Source organism: Panthera uncia (assembly GCF_023721935.1).
Source record: "Panthera uncia isolate 11264 chromosome C1 unlocalized genomic scaffold, Puncia_PCG_1.0 HiC_scaffold_4, whole genome shotgun sequence".
In the NCBI taxonomy this organism is placed as follows: Eukaryota; Metazoa; Chordata; class Mammalia; order Carnivora; family Felidae; genus Panthera; species Panthera uncia.
In genome coordinates this window covers 85844942-85863752 of record NW_026057585.1, presented here as the reverse complement: position 1 = coordinate 85863752, position 18811 = coordinate 85844942, and the positions used below count along the sequence as shown (strand labels likewise).

Here is an 18811-nt window from a genome sequence, read left to right as displayed (position 1 = left end):
GATGGGGCAGCCACTGGGGCTGGTCTCATGTCCGAAGTGCAAGGCCTCAGCCCCAGGCAAGCTGCGTTGGCTTCCAGAGGGTGGACTGTGCCGTGTGGGGAGAAGACAGAGCCCTGAGCAGGGAGGGAGTCAGAAAACCTGGGTCTCATCCCCACACCACCCCTGCCTGTGATCTTGAGCAAGTCCTCCCCCACCCCTGGGCCTCGCTTCCTTCCCCACCATGGGGATGGACTCACAGAGCTCTTGTGAGATGGATCGGGAGGGATAGGAGTTGACCCTGAGCCGACCAGCTCCAAAGCCCATATTCTCCGTGCTACAAGAGAATTTTGAAAACCACAGAGCTCTGTAGAAATAGGAGGCTCTTCCTCCCTTCGAGAAGTCCCATGAAAGTGCAGCCCAAGTATCGGGGGGGTGAGGCTGGCCAAGTCCCCAGCCATGGGTCATCATCGATCAGTTGTGTTCCCTGTTACCCAGAGGGGTCACGCTGCTCAGCACAACCGCTGCTCTGGGGTTAGTTAGATGCCTTGGCCTTGGCCCTTTCCCTTCCCTGCCCTTCTTCCTGCTCTGTCCACCCTGAGACAATATCATCCCTGCCCCTGCCGCGGGGAGAGCCACCAAAAAATCCCTGCTAACCTCCAGTGGTGGTGTCTGAGGAAGTCAGCTGCAACCAAGGGTTCAGAGGCAACAGGTACCCTCTACTTCCCGTCACCTCGGGCCTCTCCATCAAGCCTGATCTCCTCAGCAGAGATCACCACTTGTACCAATTTGTCTCCAAACCAGTGTGGTTGGGATCCCTTGGCTTTGAGCCACACGAAACCTGAATCGTATTTGAAAACCCTAGGATAGGAAAATGACATGGAACAGAAAAGGCACCCTGTTCTTCCAGGCACTTGCCCAGCCTCCCTGCCACTCATGGCTGTGGAAGGTGGCCATAGCGTATAGATAGGGACAGGGGAGGGAGCCATGCAGCTCAGGGCTCTCAGGGGTCAGTTTGAGGGGCCAGCGATTGAGGGAGGAGCTGGTGCCCCTCAGTCCTGATGCTTGACCCACCCTCCACCCTCCTCATAGGGTATCCTCATTCTGAAAACCTATCTGAGGCCTTGGCTCCCTAGTGATGTAGTCTGGCTGGGTCTGAGGACCCAGAGGAGGGGAGGTGCCCCAGGACCAGCCAAGAGGGTCCTTGGCTTCATGCAGGGTAGAAATCAAACACAAGCCAAGAGGAAGTGAGAGCAGAAGACTGAGGGCGAGTATAGGTACAGACAGAGCATCTGGGAGACTTGGGAAGGAAAAGGAGTCTTGTCTTTGCTTGGGGTCTGGGGTTTTTACTGAGGATTGTGGTCTGATGTACATGCCCTCTCAGATACCCAGGAGGTATCTGTGCTCAGGTCGCAGTCCCTGAGGGCTGTGCTGGGTCAGCTCGTGACCCCGTGGCCTTTCCACCACAGGCCTGAGTTGTAGCCCCCACGCAGCCTGGCCCAGTGTCACTCCTTGTGACCAGGGTTCAGCCGCACCGGACTGGGGCCTCCCTCCTCTCTGTCCTTGGTCTCACACGTAGTGGGTGCCTGTGGAGTGGGGCTTTCCATTCTTCAAATATCCCAGGAGTATTTGTGGAATGGTGCCGGAGACCACAGCCCCTTCCTGGGCTGAGGCCTTTCCTTGCTGCAGAGGAAACCTGGGGGAGGAGAGTCCCCTTCTGGGTAACCAGCCCCGCAAGACCCACAGGAGAATAGCAAGCCTGCTGACAGCCACTCCAGGTGATGTTTGCACGGCTCTTCAGGTTCACATGGCACATTCACTTACGTATATCCTCTCGTTTGAGTTCCGGACGAACCCTGTGAGACAGTCGGGGCACATGTACAGTTAGTTCCGTTGCACACAGTTATAGTGCTCAGAGATAGTAAGTGGCTCACCTAAGGTCACAAAGCTGCTAAGTGGGAAGATCCAAACCTGGGCTCTCACTCCCAGTCCAGACACCTTTCCACTCTACAGAATGTAATTCTTGCTGGCCTCTCTCACCTCTGTTCTGGAACCTCTGGGCCCTGCCTGTTGCTTACCATGGCTGTCTGCAGCCGTATAGCTCTGTGTTCTCTCTCTGTGTTGGAAAGGCAGCTTGGTATCAGTAGCTCCACAACCTTGGGCAAATTGCTTCTCTGAGACTCAGTTTTGTCATCCTCAAAGTGGTCAACATCTTCCCCACAAGGCGGTTGCAAGGATTAAAGGTCATGTAGAGACACTGGCACATCGATGTATTGTGCTTTATAATAAGTAATATATATTTTTGGTCTGCATCCTGCTTCTGGCAGAGCTCCTAACACCGTTGGAATTTCCTAAGTGATGAGAGCAATAAATATGTCTTTTGTTGTGTTAATTGGGTGAGTTTTGGACCCCACCAAAGGATAGAGGCTGGTTGCTAGGAAAACCTTGTACTTAGAGGGTAGTTATTTTCAGTCCCACCACCCTGGCTTCCGGGGACAGGAGAGGGGCTGGATGCTGAATCGGTAGCCAGTTGGCAGTGGTTTAATTGGCCCTGCCCATGTGATGAAACCTCCATAAAAACCCAAAAGGACTGGGTCACAGAGCTTCTGGTTGGCTGAGCACCAGGAGATTTGGGGAGAGCGCCACACCTGGAGAAAGCATGGAAACTCCATGCCCTTTTCCCCATACCTTAACCCTCTGCATCACTTTCATCTGACTCTTCCTGACTTCTGTTCTTTTATAATAAACCAGTAATCCAGTGAGTAAAATGTTTCCTGAGTTCCGTGAACCACTCTAGCAAATTAATCAAGCCCACAGAGGGGTTTGTGATAACGTGCTCCTAAGAGCACTTAAGAAGAAATCTTCTAGGAGTCCTCAGGGCAGAAGACAGCCAGTCGGCTGCCTGGAGCCTCAGCCTCGGGTTCAGGTTCTGGAGGGTTCCTTTGTGCCTCAGTGCTCAGCCTCCCAGGGGTCAAGTGATGATGTCAGGAGCCTCGAAGGAGAGCCCTTTGTTGTTGCTGAACCGGTGGCTCCTGGGGCAGAGGGTTTTGGAATCTGGGTTCTAGACAAGCTCCTCGGGGATTGTGGTGTGGCTGGCCCCTGTGCCCACTTCTGGGACCCTCTGTCTGGCACTGGACACTATCCTCTTCTGTCCCCATCACTGCCAGGTCCCACATGTGACTCTTCCCTTCCCACCCCTCCTCTCCCCAGCAACAACCACACCTGCCCTCCGAGGCCTCTCTGCCGCATCCCAGCCGGATCCGGCAAACTGCCCCGCAGCCATCCCTCCACAGCTGCCTCAGCCCATATATTGTGCATATTGGGGTTGGGAACTCAAGATGACGACTTTGTTTTGCAACACTCAGGAGGTCCAGCTCCGGAAATGAAAGGAAACGTGTGTTGTTCCACCCGGAATAGTCACGTTTTAAAAAATAAATACTACTTACTGTGGGCTTGTTTTTATTATGAAAAAAGCACAGAAATAGAGATACGCCAAATGAAGAAAGCAAAATTCCTCCACGAGCCTACCCCTATCCCCTAGGAGACCATTGTTAATATTTTAGTGTATTTCCTTCCCAACCTTTTCTCACGCATCCGTGTGCATGTAATTTTTACTAACTTTGAATTACACTGTTTCAAAGTGTATTTTTCTTTTAATGAACTGGAACCCCTTTCTTTGCTATTAAATAATCTGCATCATGCCAGTGGCTGCACGGTATTCTATTGCCTGGACAAGCCATAATTTAACCACTTCCCTATTGTTTGATATTTAGAATATTCTCATGTTTCCCATGTTTCCCTTGAAATAAAGTTAAATCTTTACAACATCCTTCATTACTTATTTACTTAGAATAAATTCCTAAGAAGGAAACTGTGGCGTCAGAAAGTCACAGGTGCTTTTGAATTAGAACAGTTTGAAGGGGTCAGAGCCTCCCGCAGGGCCCTGAGGCCTGGGACCCCCATTCACCTTTTCCGTTCATTCCCATCTAAAAAATGGGAACCGTGGGCAGATTCAGAATGTCAAGGGGGAAAGGCCCCACCCCCCACCCCTGGTGTTACACGTGGGACGGCAGTGCTTTGCTGGGAAGCACACAGCAGCCAAATTGGGAGGAAGGGATTGAACCTGGGGCGGGGCAGGACTCCTAATCCAGTGCTCTTCACACCCTGTCCAAACGTACTTCCCCCGCACCCAGCCCGTGGCGTCCTGGTCCATTGGTGACGGCGGCCCTGGCTACTTCATCCTCCCAGCGGCCACCCGGAGCACAGCTGGAGTCACTGAGCCTTCAGAGTCCCGACGCTGCTGTGAGGACTTTACAGCCATTACCTAATCTTCATTCCTCCCAACAGCCTCTGAGGAAGGCGGTAGTGGCCTTGTGTTATGAGTGAGAAAAGGAAACCGAGGCTCGGAGAGAGGTGCCTCGACTAAGGCCACGTCACCAGGAATTCGAGGAGCCGGGTTCATAGCCAAGGCTGTCTGACTCCAGAGCCCAACACAGCGTCACCTCCCACTCCGGACCAGCAGCTCCTGGGTTCATACGAGCAGCTTCTCGAAGTGATGGCGCCCACCCAGCCCCGTTCACGATGCCCCATGCTTCTTCCTTTACAGGTGTTCCGAATCAAGGCCATCAAGCTGGGAGAGAAACTCCTGCCCGCCTTCAACACCCCCACGGGAATCCCAAAAGGTGTTGTGAACTTCAAAAGGTAGGACATCTGCTGGTTTCCCACTTCTGGCTTTGGCTGCTTCGGTGTGGAAACTGAGGCACAGGGAGAGGACAGTACCCGCCTTGGGAATCACAGCAAGCCAGTGGCACAGTGGAGGTTAGCCTCAGCCAAGGACTCTCCAGGGCCGGTGTTTGTCACCACACCTGGGGCTTAGGTTTCATAAGACCTGATCTTCCTGAGGTGTGGAGGGGCAGCTGTTCGGTGATTGTCCCCCAACACTGCCTTGACTCACCGCCCTATGGGTGTGCCCCATTCACCTCCCTCCCCAGCTAGGGTCAGCAGCCAATAGGCACATCACACCCTCCTGCCATGAGGAGGTGCCCCAAACTGCTAGGGAGTCTCGAGACTCTGAGCAGAGGGACCCCTGGTCTGCCGACTGCCACCCTTGGCCCCAGCAGGGCTGGGTCTCAGGAACCCAGTGTCAGAACCCAGAAGGGCTTCTGGGGGGCATCAAGGTCACAGAAGCTCAGACTCCAAGGATTGAAGGCCCTGGCCAAGGTCACATAAGCCAGTAACCGACTGACCATTCCAGGACACAAACCCAGGACTTCCAACTCCATTTTTGATCATTCTTATTGGAATTTCCCCCTCTTTAGAAATAATAACTTCTCATTGCAGATAATGTGGATTACACCAAAAGTGTTAGATAAGAGCAGAAAACTCCCATGTGGTTCCACTAGTCACAGAAAGCACCGGTAATGCTTCTGTTTTACTGGCTCGGTATTAAAACGTTGATTCTTGTTGGCTGCTTCCATGATTTTGCTTCCTGATCTGTTGCTTAATTCAGTGTGTGAACCTGAGACTTTCTGGGTAGTCACTAATCACAGAATGCCCGAGTGGAGAGGACCTTGGGTGGTCCAGTTAGAGAAGAGCAGAGCAGGGTCTGCAGCTGGGTCCAGCTCCAGAGCCCGTGGGGTGCCTACCTGCCCCCCTCCACGCTGCTACCCTTCCCTCTCGTGGGGACGGGAGCGTGTTTATATCCACTCACTTTCCAGGTGTGGCGACTGAGACCCAAAGAGGGGAAAGGACAGGGTCAGAGTCCAGAGGACTAATGGCGAGCCAGCTTCATGATGTGTGAATCTTCACGAGCATGAGTCTGACTCCTGGGGACCCCCATGTGCCCCGTTGTCTTGCCTTTACTCACTCTGTTCCTCCATTGGTTGCCCTCCTCTCCCAGCTTCCCTGGCCAGCAAAGCCTGGCTCACATGCCACCTGTGCCATTAAGCCAGGAGCGTTTCAGCCTCTCCTGGCCTCCAGGCACTTCGTTTGCTTCCTTATGGCCTCATTGCATGCCTCTTCCTGTTCCCTGCTGGCCTGGGAGCTTCTTGAAGGCAGGATCTTGAGGCAGATATTTATCTTGAGGGCAGATATTTATATGACCCCATTATTCACACAGAGTCTCAGAGAGGAAAAGTAACTTGCCCAAAGTCTTAACAGCTAATAGGTAACTGGGGCTTAGATTCCAACCCATTTTGTTACAGACTGAAAGCTCTGCTCTGAACACCTGCCTGGCCCTCCCTCAGACAGGACCCATGCTGCCCCCGCCGCACTGCAGGAGCAGACCCCTGGGAGATGTTGTAGGAGGCACCCAGGAGCTCCCTGGGGCCATTCGTAAGGTTTTCCAAGAACCCTGAGTCCACCTCACCAGACTTCCTGTTCCCTCTCCTGAAGTGATGTCTTTTTTTTAACTGAAAGATTTTTTTTTAAGTTTATTTATTTTGAGAGAGAGAGAGAGCAGGGGAGGGACAGAGAGAGAGGGAAAGAGAGAGACTCCCAAGCAGGCTCTGTACCATCAGCACAGAGCCTGATGTGGGGCTCGAACTCATGAACCCTGAGATCATGACCTGAGCCAAAACCAAGAGCTGGGCAGTTAACTGACTGAGCCACCCAGGTGCCCCCTGAAGTGACATCTTACCTCAGGACTCTCAATCCAGCAGTGGCTCCAGCCAGCTGCCCGGGAGGGAAGGAGGGCGCCTCACCGGAGGCAGGGGCTCTGGGCTCTGGTCGAATGCCGGCTTCCTCTCTGTCCCGGGGAGGTCCCACTCTTCTGGTCCGCCTGCCTGGGGCCTCACAAAAGAGAGGGGACACATACACTGCTTTGCCACTTCACTTACTGTCTGATCGGAAAACATTCCTGGGGTGTGACATCACATAAATCCCAGCAGAGGCCACAGAGGGGCCCTCAGGGCCAACCGAATCCCGTCCTCAGTGCCGGGGCTGATGTCTCAGAGCCGGGCCCTTGGAGCTCTGCTCAGATCCCTTTCCCACAAACACCGATCCTGGAGAAACGCAGCCAGCCATCAGGGAGGAGACACAAACACAGTATCTTTGCGGCTCTCTCTCCCAGGGCTAGCTCCCCGGCCTTGCTGCCTGAGTCTGGGATAGGACCTTAGCTTCGCCGTCCTTCCCTCCTCTGTGCGTGGCACTGCGCGCCCCCAAGCCCTGCAACCACAGCACTGCAGGGCTGTCTGCCTTACCCCTGTCCCTCAGAGCCGGGACCGGATGCGCGACACAGATCCTGACATTTCTGATTAAGAAAATGCATTTAGTTTTAGGCTATTTGCATGCTGTCAGTGCTGTATACATATGTATGTATATGCATATTTCCTGGCAACTCCTCCCTTTCATTTTCTGGGTAAGAGAGTCTGTTGCTAAAAATGCATCCCTGTTCCACCCCGGGGGAATGTCAGGGAGGACTACGGCCCCGGCCCTCGTGGCGCTGAGTTTGCGCTTTGGAGAGGGCCAGCTGGTGGGAGCTGGGGCACACGCTGCTGTCCCTGCCCCGGGCAGGGCTCGCTGTGGGCAGCTCTATGAGGAAGGGCCAGACGGGGTCCCAGCAGGAGGGGTGCATAACTAGGCCCTGCCCGAAGTGAGCGTGACTGCTCCTCCTGCCTGGGAGGCAGAGGCAGGGACAGCTGTGACCTGTGACCTGTGGGCACCACTGAACCCTCCGAGTGGCAGTGGCCAGTCCAAGGACTAATCTCTCTGCCACACTCGACTGCTGCCCCCCCCAAATCATACAGGCGGAGATTCACAACCTCACCTGTCACCCTCTCTAGCTTCCCTACACTCACACACAAACACTTCCATTCGCACACCCCTGCCACACACACACATACACACCTTAATAAGTGCTAGTGTTTAGTGAGCATGTCACTGTGTGCTACACGCAGTGTGGACATGTGATACGCATTCTCTCTTTTCAACCTCACGGACCCCATTTCACCAGTGGAGCAAACCGAGGCTGAGAGAGGTGAGGTCACTTACCCAAGGTCACACAGCAGTAGAGTGAACTTGGAATCCGGGTCTGTCTGGCTCCAAAGTGAACAATTATACCAGACCCATGAGCGCACAAACAGACACGCACAGACACGCGGGAGTTTCTGCCATGCTGGAGAGGGGCATCGATGAGCAACCCTTCCCCCAGGGGGGAGAACACGGGCTGCACACACACCTGCACGCTTCAGAGACCGGGACGGGGCAGAGGGCAGACCTTCCGTGAGCCCGTGGCCTCACAGGGCTGATCCACATGCCTTCTGGTCTCTGGATGCTGCCCAGAATACATGCAGCTGGGGCACACGGTAGCTAGGATTTGGATTTGGGTTCGGATTCAACGCTACCATTTCTGTCACTTACTCTGTGACCTTGGAGAAGTGTCTCCCCCTCTCTGAGTCTGAAATAAGAATCGCAGGATCTACCTCTGAGGTTGGCTCTGAAGATAAGATAAGGTGCTAGAACTGCCTGGCACCCATCAGGAACTCAATCGCTCAAACGAGCAATAATTTTAATAAACTACAAACACATAATTTATATGTGCATAATTGCATAATGTTAAAAATGACGCCAATTACATGCCTAATTTATAACTCACAATAACTCTCTGAGGTGTGGGTACTGTCATTTAACAGATGAGGAAACTGAGGTCTGGAGAGATCAACCGACCAGCCCGAAGTCGCCTGGCCGGGTGCTGAGGGATCTGGCATTGAAGGCAGGCAGGGGAGAGGGAAGGCAACCGCCCACTGCCCGCCTCTGCCCGGCACTTGTGTGCCTGTCTGCCAGGCTGGTTCCACTGCAGGAAGCCCACTGGGGAGGGTAATTGTTGGGAGGGAGGGGAGAGGAAGGAGAGGCTCATGTGAAGGCAAATGAGAACAAAAGACAGGGGGGGTGACTGGAGGCTTTTTTGACCTTGAATTTCTCTGCGAGGGCAGGAAACATCCATTATTCAAGAATCCCTCTGTGGGTACCCACGGCTCCCACTAAGAAAGCTGGAAAGAGAAGTCTCACTTAGCCTGAAGGAAAAGGGACAGAAAAGGGACACTTTCCTCTTCCCTCTGGGTCGATGTGGGGTCATCTGGAGACCGTTAGGGGATGTGCAGAGCCCAGTCTGAATCCCGCCTCCACCACCTCCCGGCTCCAACCTTCCAGTAACTTACTTCCCTCTCTGAGCCTCAGTTTCCTCTTTGCATATTGGGAATAATGGTATTTTACCTTGTGGGGTTTAAATGAAGTCAAGATGCAAACAACCTGACCCAGGGCCCGGTATCTTTAGTGGCTCAATAAACAGAAGCTGTTTTATTTATTATCCGAGAGTGAGTCTCCCCTCTCTATGCAACCCATCCCTCCCGATCTGCCTCCTGCCTCCAAATCAGGGAAATACCAAGGAGGTGGAGACAGGAAAAAGGGACCAGTGGTCATCTCTTTATGGAGGCCACTGGAGTCCTCCATTTGTTTCTGGGAGTTGAGACTGATGAATTTGACTTCAGAAACTATATCCAGGCTGGATAATGGAGTTTAGAGAGGAGAGGGGCTGCCTCAGAAAAGCCCCAGCCCACCCCAGGAAAAGGAGTGTCCCTCAGATGGCAAACCATGATCTCCTAAACCCATCTTCTCCCACGCCTGCCTCCCTAGGTCCTGTCCTGGGGAGACAGAGAGACAGCCCAGTTCTTGGGGAGGCACAGCTATCCCAGCAAGGAAGCAGAGGGGCTTCCGGAGGCCAGGGCAGAGCCAGCCCCCCTCAGCCTGTACCTTGTAGCCCCTACAAATAGGGGGCACTCACTCCACGCTGCTCTGTCCCACAGGAAAGATCATCATGATACATTATGCGGAAACTGAGGCACAGGGAGAAGCAGCAGCTTGCCCAAGGCCACTCCCACCCTGCACTTTTCTCCTCCCTCTTCACCCCACAAAAGACCTAGGAACAGAGACCGGGACCAATTACTCTTGCCCAGCTTGATGATGCAGGAACTAAGGTGCATAAGGAGGGGATGATTTGCCCAAAGCCGCTCAGCTAACAAACTTGACCCTGGCCCCCTGGCTATAGGCGCCAGGGAGATTTAAGTGAAAGCACCTGGAAAGGCAGCAGCCTTACTTATTATCATATAATTTAAAGAGAGGCAGCCCACACGATGGTTAGGACAAGCTCTGTCGTCAGGCCAGCCTTGGGCCCCGGGTGCTCCACCTAACTGTGATCGAGAATGGGTGACATCACCATCCCAGGCCTTGTTGTCCTCATCTGTGAAAGGGGCAGATGGGAGGGTTACCTGAGACTCTGCACGGTTCCTCCTTAGCAGCACCCAGGTCCTGGAAACGGTTAGTCGACAGCCTTCTCCAGCGAGGTCACAGGGCCAGGCTAGGATCTCTCTAAGATGTTCGTGAGACATGCCTGATCAACAGCCGAGGAAACCTTTGCTCCGAGAGCCCCTGTTTCTTTTGTTCCTAACCTCGGGATCCAGCAGCTCGAGGCCTGTGGGCACGCCAGAGACACCTGCCTGATGGGCATGGGTTCCACAGAATTCCAGGCAGGAGCCATTGTGTGCCCTTGGGCAGCACTGACAGTGTGGGGAGAGAGGGGGAAAGGGCCAGGAGGGGTTCCTGCTTTTCATCTGCCCCCATTGTGACCCAGCCACAGCCACGTACTCTCCACAGGCAGCCCCACTGACTGTGAAGCGGTTGGCTTGCCTTCAGAGGACAGAACGTGTTCTGTGGGGTCTTTGTGATCGATCTCACCTGTAAATTGGGCATGACTTGGGGGCCAGGTCTCGGCCACCGAGACAGCTCTGCTGCCGTCTTTGGGCCCAGAGGCCTCACAGGGGCTGCTTGACGATGGAAACAAAGAGTCGTGCAGGCAGACGGGTCTGGCTTCAAATCACCTGCAGCAAGTCAGTTCGCTGGCCTCAGTGTCCTCATCCACAAAATGGGGCCAATGGCAATACTGACCCCCGGGGAGGAGCATCCGAGAGCAGATGGCCTGACGCTAGTGGGTGATCGATGGATCCCCCACTAAGCAATCCCTGTCACTCCCAGCATGGGAGCCAGCCTCACAGACAGTGGGGTGACAGGTGCTTCTGTCTTTTCACAGCAGCTCCAACAGGAGCTGGGGCTGGGCCATGGCAGGGAGCAGCAGCATCCTGGCGGAGTTCGGGTCCTTGCACTTGGAGTTCTTACACCTCACCGAGCTCTCTGGCAACCAGGTGTTCGCAGAAAAGGCAAGTCTTCTCCCAGCTCCTCCCTGTTCTCCATACCGGGAGCGCCACAGGAAAGTGGGTCAGCGATGAGCAGGGTGGCCGGTGGGGACCTGGAAGGCGTCCAGCCACCGCCGAGACGGCCCGTGGCTGCTCGTGGAAGCCGTGCGTGTGCCCAAAGCCAGGTGGCACGGAAGGTGAGCACAGGGAGTAATCAGGGCCCTGCCAGGGCAGGGAAGAGGTGAGGCTGCCGGAAGGTTTTCCCTGGTGCCGTCGGACCCAGAGAAAGTTCGGCAACGGAAATCCAGGCACCAGCTTGCCTTGGCAGGAATTGGCCACCGGCTGCGAAAGTCCCCTTTCCAGAGACAGTTAACTTTTTCGTGTGAGATCTGCCTGCCTTTCCCTTCCAGATGCCCGCCTAGCTCGTGCTGTCAGCAGGCTGGCAAAGCGGTCTCACTCCGCAGCTGAGGCACACGTCTGTTCTCCCTCGCTGGTGCCAGGCTGGCTGAGGCCACGGGGGTGCTGAGAGCTATAGCATCCAGGCTGTCATCCAGTCTGACAGCTGTCCGCTCCCGCCCCTCCGCGAAGCCCTCCGGAAGACGCAGTCCCACCACCTGCAGGTGTCTCGCCGGGTCTGACCCCAAACCGGAGGAGGGGAAGTGTATACATACCACCCTCAGGTGGTGGTCGGGCCCCAAGGCAATTGTCCCTTCCTGAGTCCCGCCCAGGGAGATGAGGCCCCGCCTCCAAGGAGAACCCTTTGGAGGCCCCCACCCCCAAAGCCTTCCCTGCTCTGAATATCAGCCTCTTGGAGTCCTAGGAGCACGGGGAGAGCAAAGATTCACGCCCCCGCCCGGTGGCTCCCAGTCTGGAGTCCACCATCCAGCCTCAGAGCATTACCCTGCACTCCTGTGAGGAAACACATCTCTGGGATTCCCCCCAGGCCCGGGAATCTGCATTTTCCATAAGCACCCACGTGTCTTTTGATGCCAGGTGTAGGAGAAGCGCTTATTCAGTGTGGGAATCCCTCTGAGCATTCTCAGGGAGCTCAAGAGCTTTTCAGCCCCTTGATCACTTCCTCTGTGTTGGGGCTCACTACCCCCCCCCCTTAAATGGCCTGTCATGTCAGACCTGCACTTCAGAAGCTTTTCCCTTGTATTGGGAGGACTCTGCCACCCTGGGACCCCACCTTGAAAGTTCATGGAGTAAGTTGAATCCCACTTCCTGATCAGTCTTATTTTCCTATCCTTTTTTCCCTACCTCCAAGCCCTGCCTCCCCCAGCCTCCGTGTTTCCTTTGCCATGGAGCCAAATTCCTCCGGGAAGGTTGTGACTGGCTTACGATGGAGAGGGACAGGGAGCTCACTCTAGTCCCTGGCTAGTCTGGACACACTAGCTACCACTGCCTGAGCACCTACTATGTGCTGGGTGCGTTATAGTATCCCTAATCACCCCTCCAAACCCTGAGGTGAGTCCCCTTGTTGTCCCCTTTTTATAGAGGAGGAAACTGAGACTCAGAGGTTAAGTCACTTGTCCTGGGTCATCCAGCTGGTAAGTGAGAAAGCCAGGATTCAAGCCCAGGACTTCCTGACTCTGAAGCCCACGTTCTTTCAAGACCAGATTAGTATAGCAGGCTTCAGGCTTTCCCCCCTCAAGTCCATCTGCTTGTCTCTCTGTCTCTCTCTACATTTACATTCTCTGGCTATTTTCATCCCCCAATCATGCCTCCCACAGAGGCGATTATTGGCAGTCAACAAATTGGCCCAAATTCTAGAAGCACCCGCACCCTCCAGGGGAGCTAATTTAGCCTGCTTCACTGCTCACCACCAGGACAGTCGAGAATAACTCAGGTACAAGCACATCCCTGTCCCCCATAATGGACTCCGCTAACATAAATGGATATGAAATCTCATGTGGTAGAGCAAAGTGCTGTCCCCTGGAAAGAAAGGTCTGACAGCTAAAAGGCTGCTGCTCTCCCCGCTCCTCGTCTTGTAGATAAATCTGTGAGCATGATATAGTACCGTCCCTGAGGGCCTTTCTGTTCTGCTGGATTCTGTGCTGGAAGGATTTCCTGTGCTGCCAGAGAGCAGACCCCAAGGGATGGATGAAGCCTTCCTGCTTCTCGCCCTTTGTAGCCCCGAAGGTGGCAAATCGTGCCTCTTCTCACTCCAGCTGGGGCAGCTTCTGCTACACGCGCTGCACGGTCCCTGCCCTGATCCGTGTTGGACACAGGGGCGACTCTGTGTGGTCAGCCAAGACGTGACTCGTGTCCCGGCTCTGCCACTTGATGAGCTGAGTGGCCACAGGCAAGTCGCCGAAACTCTGAGGCCCAGGTTTGTCATCTGTTAAACAGAGATAATACCACAAAGGTTATTCTCAGGGTTGGAGGTAATGTGTTTATAATGGGCCTGGCTCAGAAGGACTGAGAAATGTTACCAGCTGTTGCAGTGTTGTCGTGAAAACCCTGAGATGCCTCTTAGGGCAGGGGGGTGTTGAGGGGCCCAGGCCCTTCCTCTGGAATGGTTCCTGTGGTGTCAGAGAAAATAACATATTCCTAGGCTGAACCATATGAAAGAGCCAGTGTCTGACCATTTCTGACCCATGAAAAAGGCAGTTTTACCTACTAGCAGTTACACATGAGCTGCTATCACTTATAGGAACCACCCCCCCCCCCTTCAGAAAAGGCCCATCCCCCGGAGTGGTGCACAGTGAGGAAGGGGCGAAGTGAGGGGGGCGTGGGGGCCTAGCAGGGCACCAGGCAGTGTGGTCCGTGCAGAGGCAGCGGCCAGGCCCCACAGTGGCCGTCTCCTGCCGTGCCCCGTCTTGCCACCTCCGGGCCGCGGCCTGCTGTTGATTACGAAGCTCTCCCTCCTCCTCCTCGGAGTGGTTTCCTCTGTGGATCCAAACAAGCTGTCTCCGTCCTCATCGGCTGAAAGTCACTGTCTCCTTCCAGAAAGTGAAGGGGCGTCTGGCGTTTGTATCTTGGCAGGTCAGGAACATCCGGAAGGTCCTCAGGAAGATTGACAAGCCCTTCGGCCTCTACCCCAACTTCCTCAGCCCAGTGAGCGGAAACTGGATGCAACGTGAGTACAGAGAGGCCACTACCCCCCCCCCCCCCCCCCCCCCCCCGACACACACGCCGCCTTCAACTGATTGCCGCCAGCATCCGGTGCAAGGCACCTGGGCCGAGTGATGAGGGACACATTCATCAGAGCCGAATGCCAGCGAGGCTTTTGCTCTGTGCTCCCAGACACGACCTGTCCTGCCAGGCACTGTGGGGAGGCTTCACTGTTGTCATTGCTCTTGTGAGGGGTGTGATGGCCGCCATGTAGTGAGGCCTGCCCTGTGCGTCCCCCACAAGCTCGCTGTCTCCAGCCTTCCGTCTCTCAGGATGCTGCTGAAGCCTCCCCCGTCATCCCCCAAACTTGTGGGAGTGTTACACACGTAGACCCATCTACTCCAGAAGTGGCCCCAAGAAAGACCATACATCCTCTCCCAGCCCCTTTGATCTGGTGCCCCACCTCCAACTCTAATCTTTTTTTTTTTTTTAATTCTTAAGTGGACTAACTATACAGCAGTACAAAGATCATGAATTCACCTCTGTATCTTACACCTACAAGAATTGGTCCTGGGATTTCCTGCTGTTCTCTACTCAGAGGCTTATTCCTCAACCAGACACGTGTGGGTCGCCCACGGAGCCTCATTTTCAACCCCCAGCTCCACCCACTGAAACGGAATGGGGTTGGGGGGGGGGGGATGTGCGGGCTGGAGAGTGTTGAAAAGTCTCCCAGGACCCTGGGATTGTTCCCTTGTCAAGAGGCCTTGATTCAAGATGTCAAGAGGTCATAGCACGAATCGGTGGCGGCAGGTTCCTTGGGCCCTGCTTCTAGGGGCTTCCCAGAGCACCCCGACCCTCACCTCCACCATTTCTGCTCAAAGACCCGTTTCCCTTTCCCTGCCTCCAGCTCCAGTTGTTATGACATCAGCAAGGGCTCAGGGGCAAAGTAGATATGAGTCTAATTACTGCACGGCCGTGGGGAATTCACTTTATCTCTCTGAGCCTTAGTTTCCTCTCCTACACATGGGAGGAGACCTAGAGTTATGTTCTTTGTGCACCATGGAGGGGTGTGGGAGTAACGGTCAGAAGGGGCAGGAAACAGATTTCAGTTCATCTTCCAAAGATGATATGTGTTGTTCTAAAAGATGATGAATACCCATCAGTAAAAGTATACAGTCAGGACCCGGAGGGCTGGCCAGCCGGCGGGGACACCACGGAAAAGCTGCAGAGGCATCGTTTTTCCACCCCTGAGTCTCTGTGATTACAGGTCCAGAAGGCCCAGAAAATTTGACCCAGGAATTTTCCCTGATGATGACCTCACTCCCAAGTGGCCTCCTGCAAAAACCACTTACAGAAATGCAAAGTATTTTTAACCAAAACACACCGCCAAATCCAAAAGTGCAGGGAGAAAATGAAGGTTTGAATTACAGATTATGGCCACGGGAAGAGACAGTTCAATAACTGTTACTGCTTTTAATTGCAAGGCCCGACTGGGTAAAGAGATAAACTGCCCCCCTGCTGGCCTTAGCTGCTCCAGCAAAAGCCATAAAGAGAGGGAGAGGGGCGTGGCTTCCCAGTCCCAACAGCTACCTTGGCAAATTACAGGGAGCCCCCCACCCACCCCGCTGAGAAACATAACTTTCTTTTCAGGCTGCGCCAGGGGTCACAAGACTGAGCAAAGTCGGTCACATACGGAAAATTGTTTCATATTAATAAAATATGAATCAGGGGTGCCTGAGTGGCTCAGTCGGTTAAGCGTCCGACTTTGGCTCAGGTCATGATCTCAGTTCATGAGTTCGAGCCCCGCGTCAGGCTCTGTGCCGACAGCTCAGAGCCTGGAGCCTGCTTCAGATTCTGTCTCCCTCTCTCTCTGCCCCTCCCCTGCTCATGCTCCATCTCTCAAAAATAAATAAACATGAAAAAAATTAATAGAATAAAGTATGAATCTGAGGCCTGCTAGAGAACAGAGGGAAGGCTATCAAGCCCTGCTCACCCGGGGGCCTGTCTTCCTCCTCCCATGGGCTTGGCACCTGGACTCATCTCAGGTTTTCTGTGGTTTTTGCTGAGACTTTTTGGTAATTGTGTATTTTCCCAACAGATGGGAACATTCCCAACTTGCATAAGCTAAGTGTGTTCGCATTCTTTTCCTTCCTTGAATCCTCTGGATTCAAAGCGTGTTTGCAACCACAGCAATTGCAGCTTGGAGAGAAGGAGTTAGGTCTGCGTCCGGGTCCCAGGCCCCCGCTGCTCCCGCTGGAAACTGAGCTGCAGGGTAACAGGGGAGGCCAAGACCCTCCTGCCACTGGGACTTCACAGCCAAGACAAGTTCACCAGCCTCCTGCTGGTACCAAGCACAGATGAGACCGAGCCTCACAGAGCCACTCAGAGCTCAGCTGCCCGCCCTTCAGCTTGGCCCCCGGAGTGGCTTGTCTGGTCCACTGCCTGAATCCCACACCTTCCTCGATGAGAAGGTGTGGCAAATCTAGATTCTCCCCAGTGGGTGCGTAGTGTGAGCTGCCCACTGGCCCCAGTTTGGCAGCCTCCCCCTGGTTCACGGTACTTTCCTGAGAGCCAGTGTAGGGTGGTGGCCTCCCCCTGCCAAGTGTGATGACACGATCAGGAAGCAGCAAAGCCCATCTCTGTTCAGGCTCATGCACACCAACTCATGCTCCTGTTCTGTATTTTATTGATCAAAAGATTGAGGCCCAGCGGGGAAGATGGCTTGCCCTGAGCTAATGGCAGATCTTCGCCTTCTGATTCCCACCCCTGGGCTTTCTGTGTGCCAAATGACAATTGTTCACGTTGGTAGAGGCCCCTGAGAAGCTCTGCGCGTATCCCCAAGAGGGTGTCCTGTCCCAAACTCCCATGGCACTCCTGGCGGCCTGGCTCCCGTCTCCTGCACGTACCTGCCAGAAGACGCCCTCGACCGCGTCATACACACGCTGCAATCGCATGATGAAGTCCAAACTCTTTGGCTTGGCGTTCGAAACCCTTCCCAACACAGCTCAAACCTACCTTATTTTCTTTCGTTCAGGACTTCCTGGACATCCACTGGGTGCCATACAGGCGCTGGGCGTAAAATGAGAATCATATGCGGTTCCTCCCCATAAAGAGCCCACAGCCTGGTGGGGGAGGTGGACCCATAAGCAGATACTTACACCACAGCTTTGGGGGCAGCCAGCGGCAAGGACACCCCCAGTAAGAGTAGGGCCTGCTACCACTGAGTGCTTGCCACGTGAGGGCCGGATTTGCATGTGGGTTATCTCACTTCTCATGGTCACCCTGCAGGGAAGGACTGTGAGCAGGTTTATGAGGACACAGAAAAGCCTTTCTGAGGAGGGGATGCCCGAGCTGGGGTGTAGCAGGGAGGAAGTGTTAGCTGGGCAAGGGGGGGAAGGGTGTTTCTGGCAGAGGGGTCACCACAGGTGAGAGCGAGCGTGGGGAGGCAAGGGGCTAGGAGTGTCTGGGGCGGTGGAGAAAACGGTGACAGGTGAGCCTGGCGGTGACAGTGCCCTCGGTCGTGTGCCCGTGTGCCTCTTCTGTGGGCTGTGAGCTGTGGGAGGGCCCTCCCTGAGTGGAGGCTGACCCGATTTAACTTCCGGCCTTCCTCAGCCCCCTGCTCGGCACGGACCTGCTCCAGCCATGGACACGCCATGGACATGCCGGGCCTGGCATGCCCCACGCCTCCCTTTGTGCTGCGTCCCGAGCCGCGTCCTCCATGTAGCAGTGGGGGATGGGGGGTGTGCTGCTGAGTCCCCCGTCACAGAGCAAGGTTCAGCCCACATTCACCCCTCCCGAGGCTCCCCAAGGCACAGGATTTCTCTGATCCGGTCCAGTTTTTGCTGAGCCCCTGCTGGGCCATGATTTGTTTATGGGGCCGGAAGGAGCCAGAAGGGCTGGTTCGCTGTGGGTTCGCCTCTCAGCCCACTTGCCTGGTCCCCACCTGTCTTTACCCTCTGACTTTTGGTCCCTCTCTCTCCACGCTGTCCTTTCTGACTCCAGGCACCTTTATTTTCATCCTCTGGTTGACTGTCAGGCTGCAGAAAGTGAGGGCTCTGCCACCTTGGTGGCCTTGGAGTCACTATGTAGGCCCACTCACAGTTTTCCCATCTGGGAAAGGGGTTGACAACGCTTACCTACAGGCTTCTTGGGAGGTTGTTACAGACAATACAGTAAAGTTCCTGGCCCCCAGTAGACCCTGGAGAAATGGTAGCTTTTGACAGATTTTCTGTTTCCTTTTCTCTCCCCGCCCCCCACTTCCCCTCCCTTCTGTCTTCCTATCCCTGCTTTGTCCAGAGGAGCTGGAAATAACTTCCCCATCGCCCCTTTGCTGCCTGAATCTGTCCCCCCTATTTTCCTTCCTCCCTTTTTCTGCTTAAATGAATCTTAACAGGGAACTGAAGTTTCCTCTTTGTTTCTCTATTAAATGCCTTTCTGTTTCCCTGTTGTTAATTTTTAAAGCATGGGAGCGAAGTGATTTCCGTGTCTTGCCGCTCGGGTTAAGCGCTCACGGTTGACCCGTCTTTCTCCCGGGACAGCCCTGAGCGGAGTCACCTCCTCATTCAGCCACAGCCTCACGGTCCTGCTCTGTGGCC

The 18811-nt window shown here is 54.5% G+C and overlaps 1 protein-coding gene across 4 annotated transcripts in view; it reads left to right on the top strand.

Moving 5' to 3' along the window:
- The window catches only part of MAN1C1 (mannosidase alpha class 1C member 1), a 144486-nt gene that overhangs the window by 109885 nt on the left and 15790 nt on the right, over window positions 1–18811 (top strand). For 3 of the 4 annotated variants that reach the window (XM_049617763.1, XM_049617761.1, XM_049617764.1), the window contains exons 5-7: window positions 4583–4677; window positions 11057–11183; window positions 14148–14241. In XM_049617763.1, coding sequence (XP_049473720.1) covers window positions 4583–4677; window positions 11057–11183; window positions 14148–14241 — 316 coding nt within the window. The remainder of the gene's footprint in view (window positions 1–4582; window positions 4678–11056; window positions 11184–14147; window positions 14242–18811) is intronic. The other variant, XM_049617762.1, reaches the window with a different exon arrangement.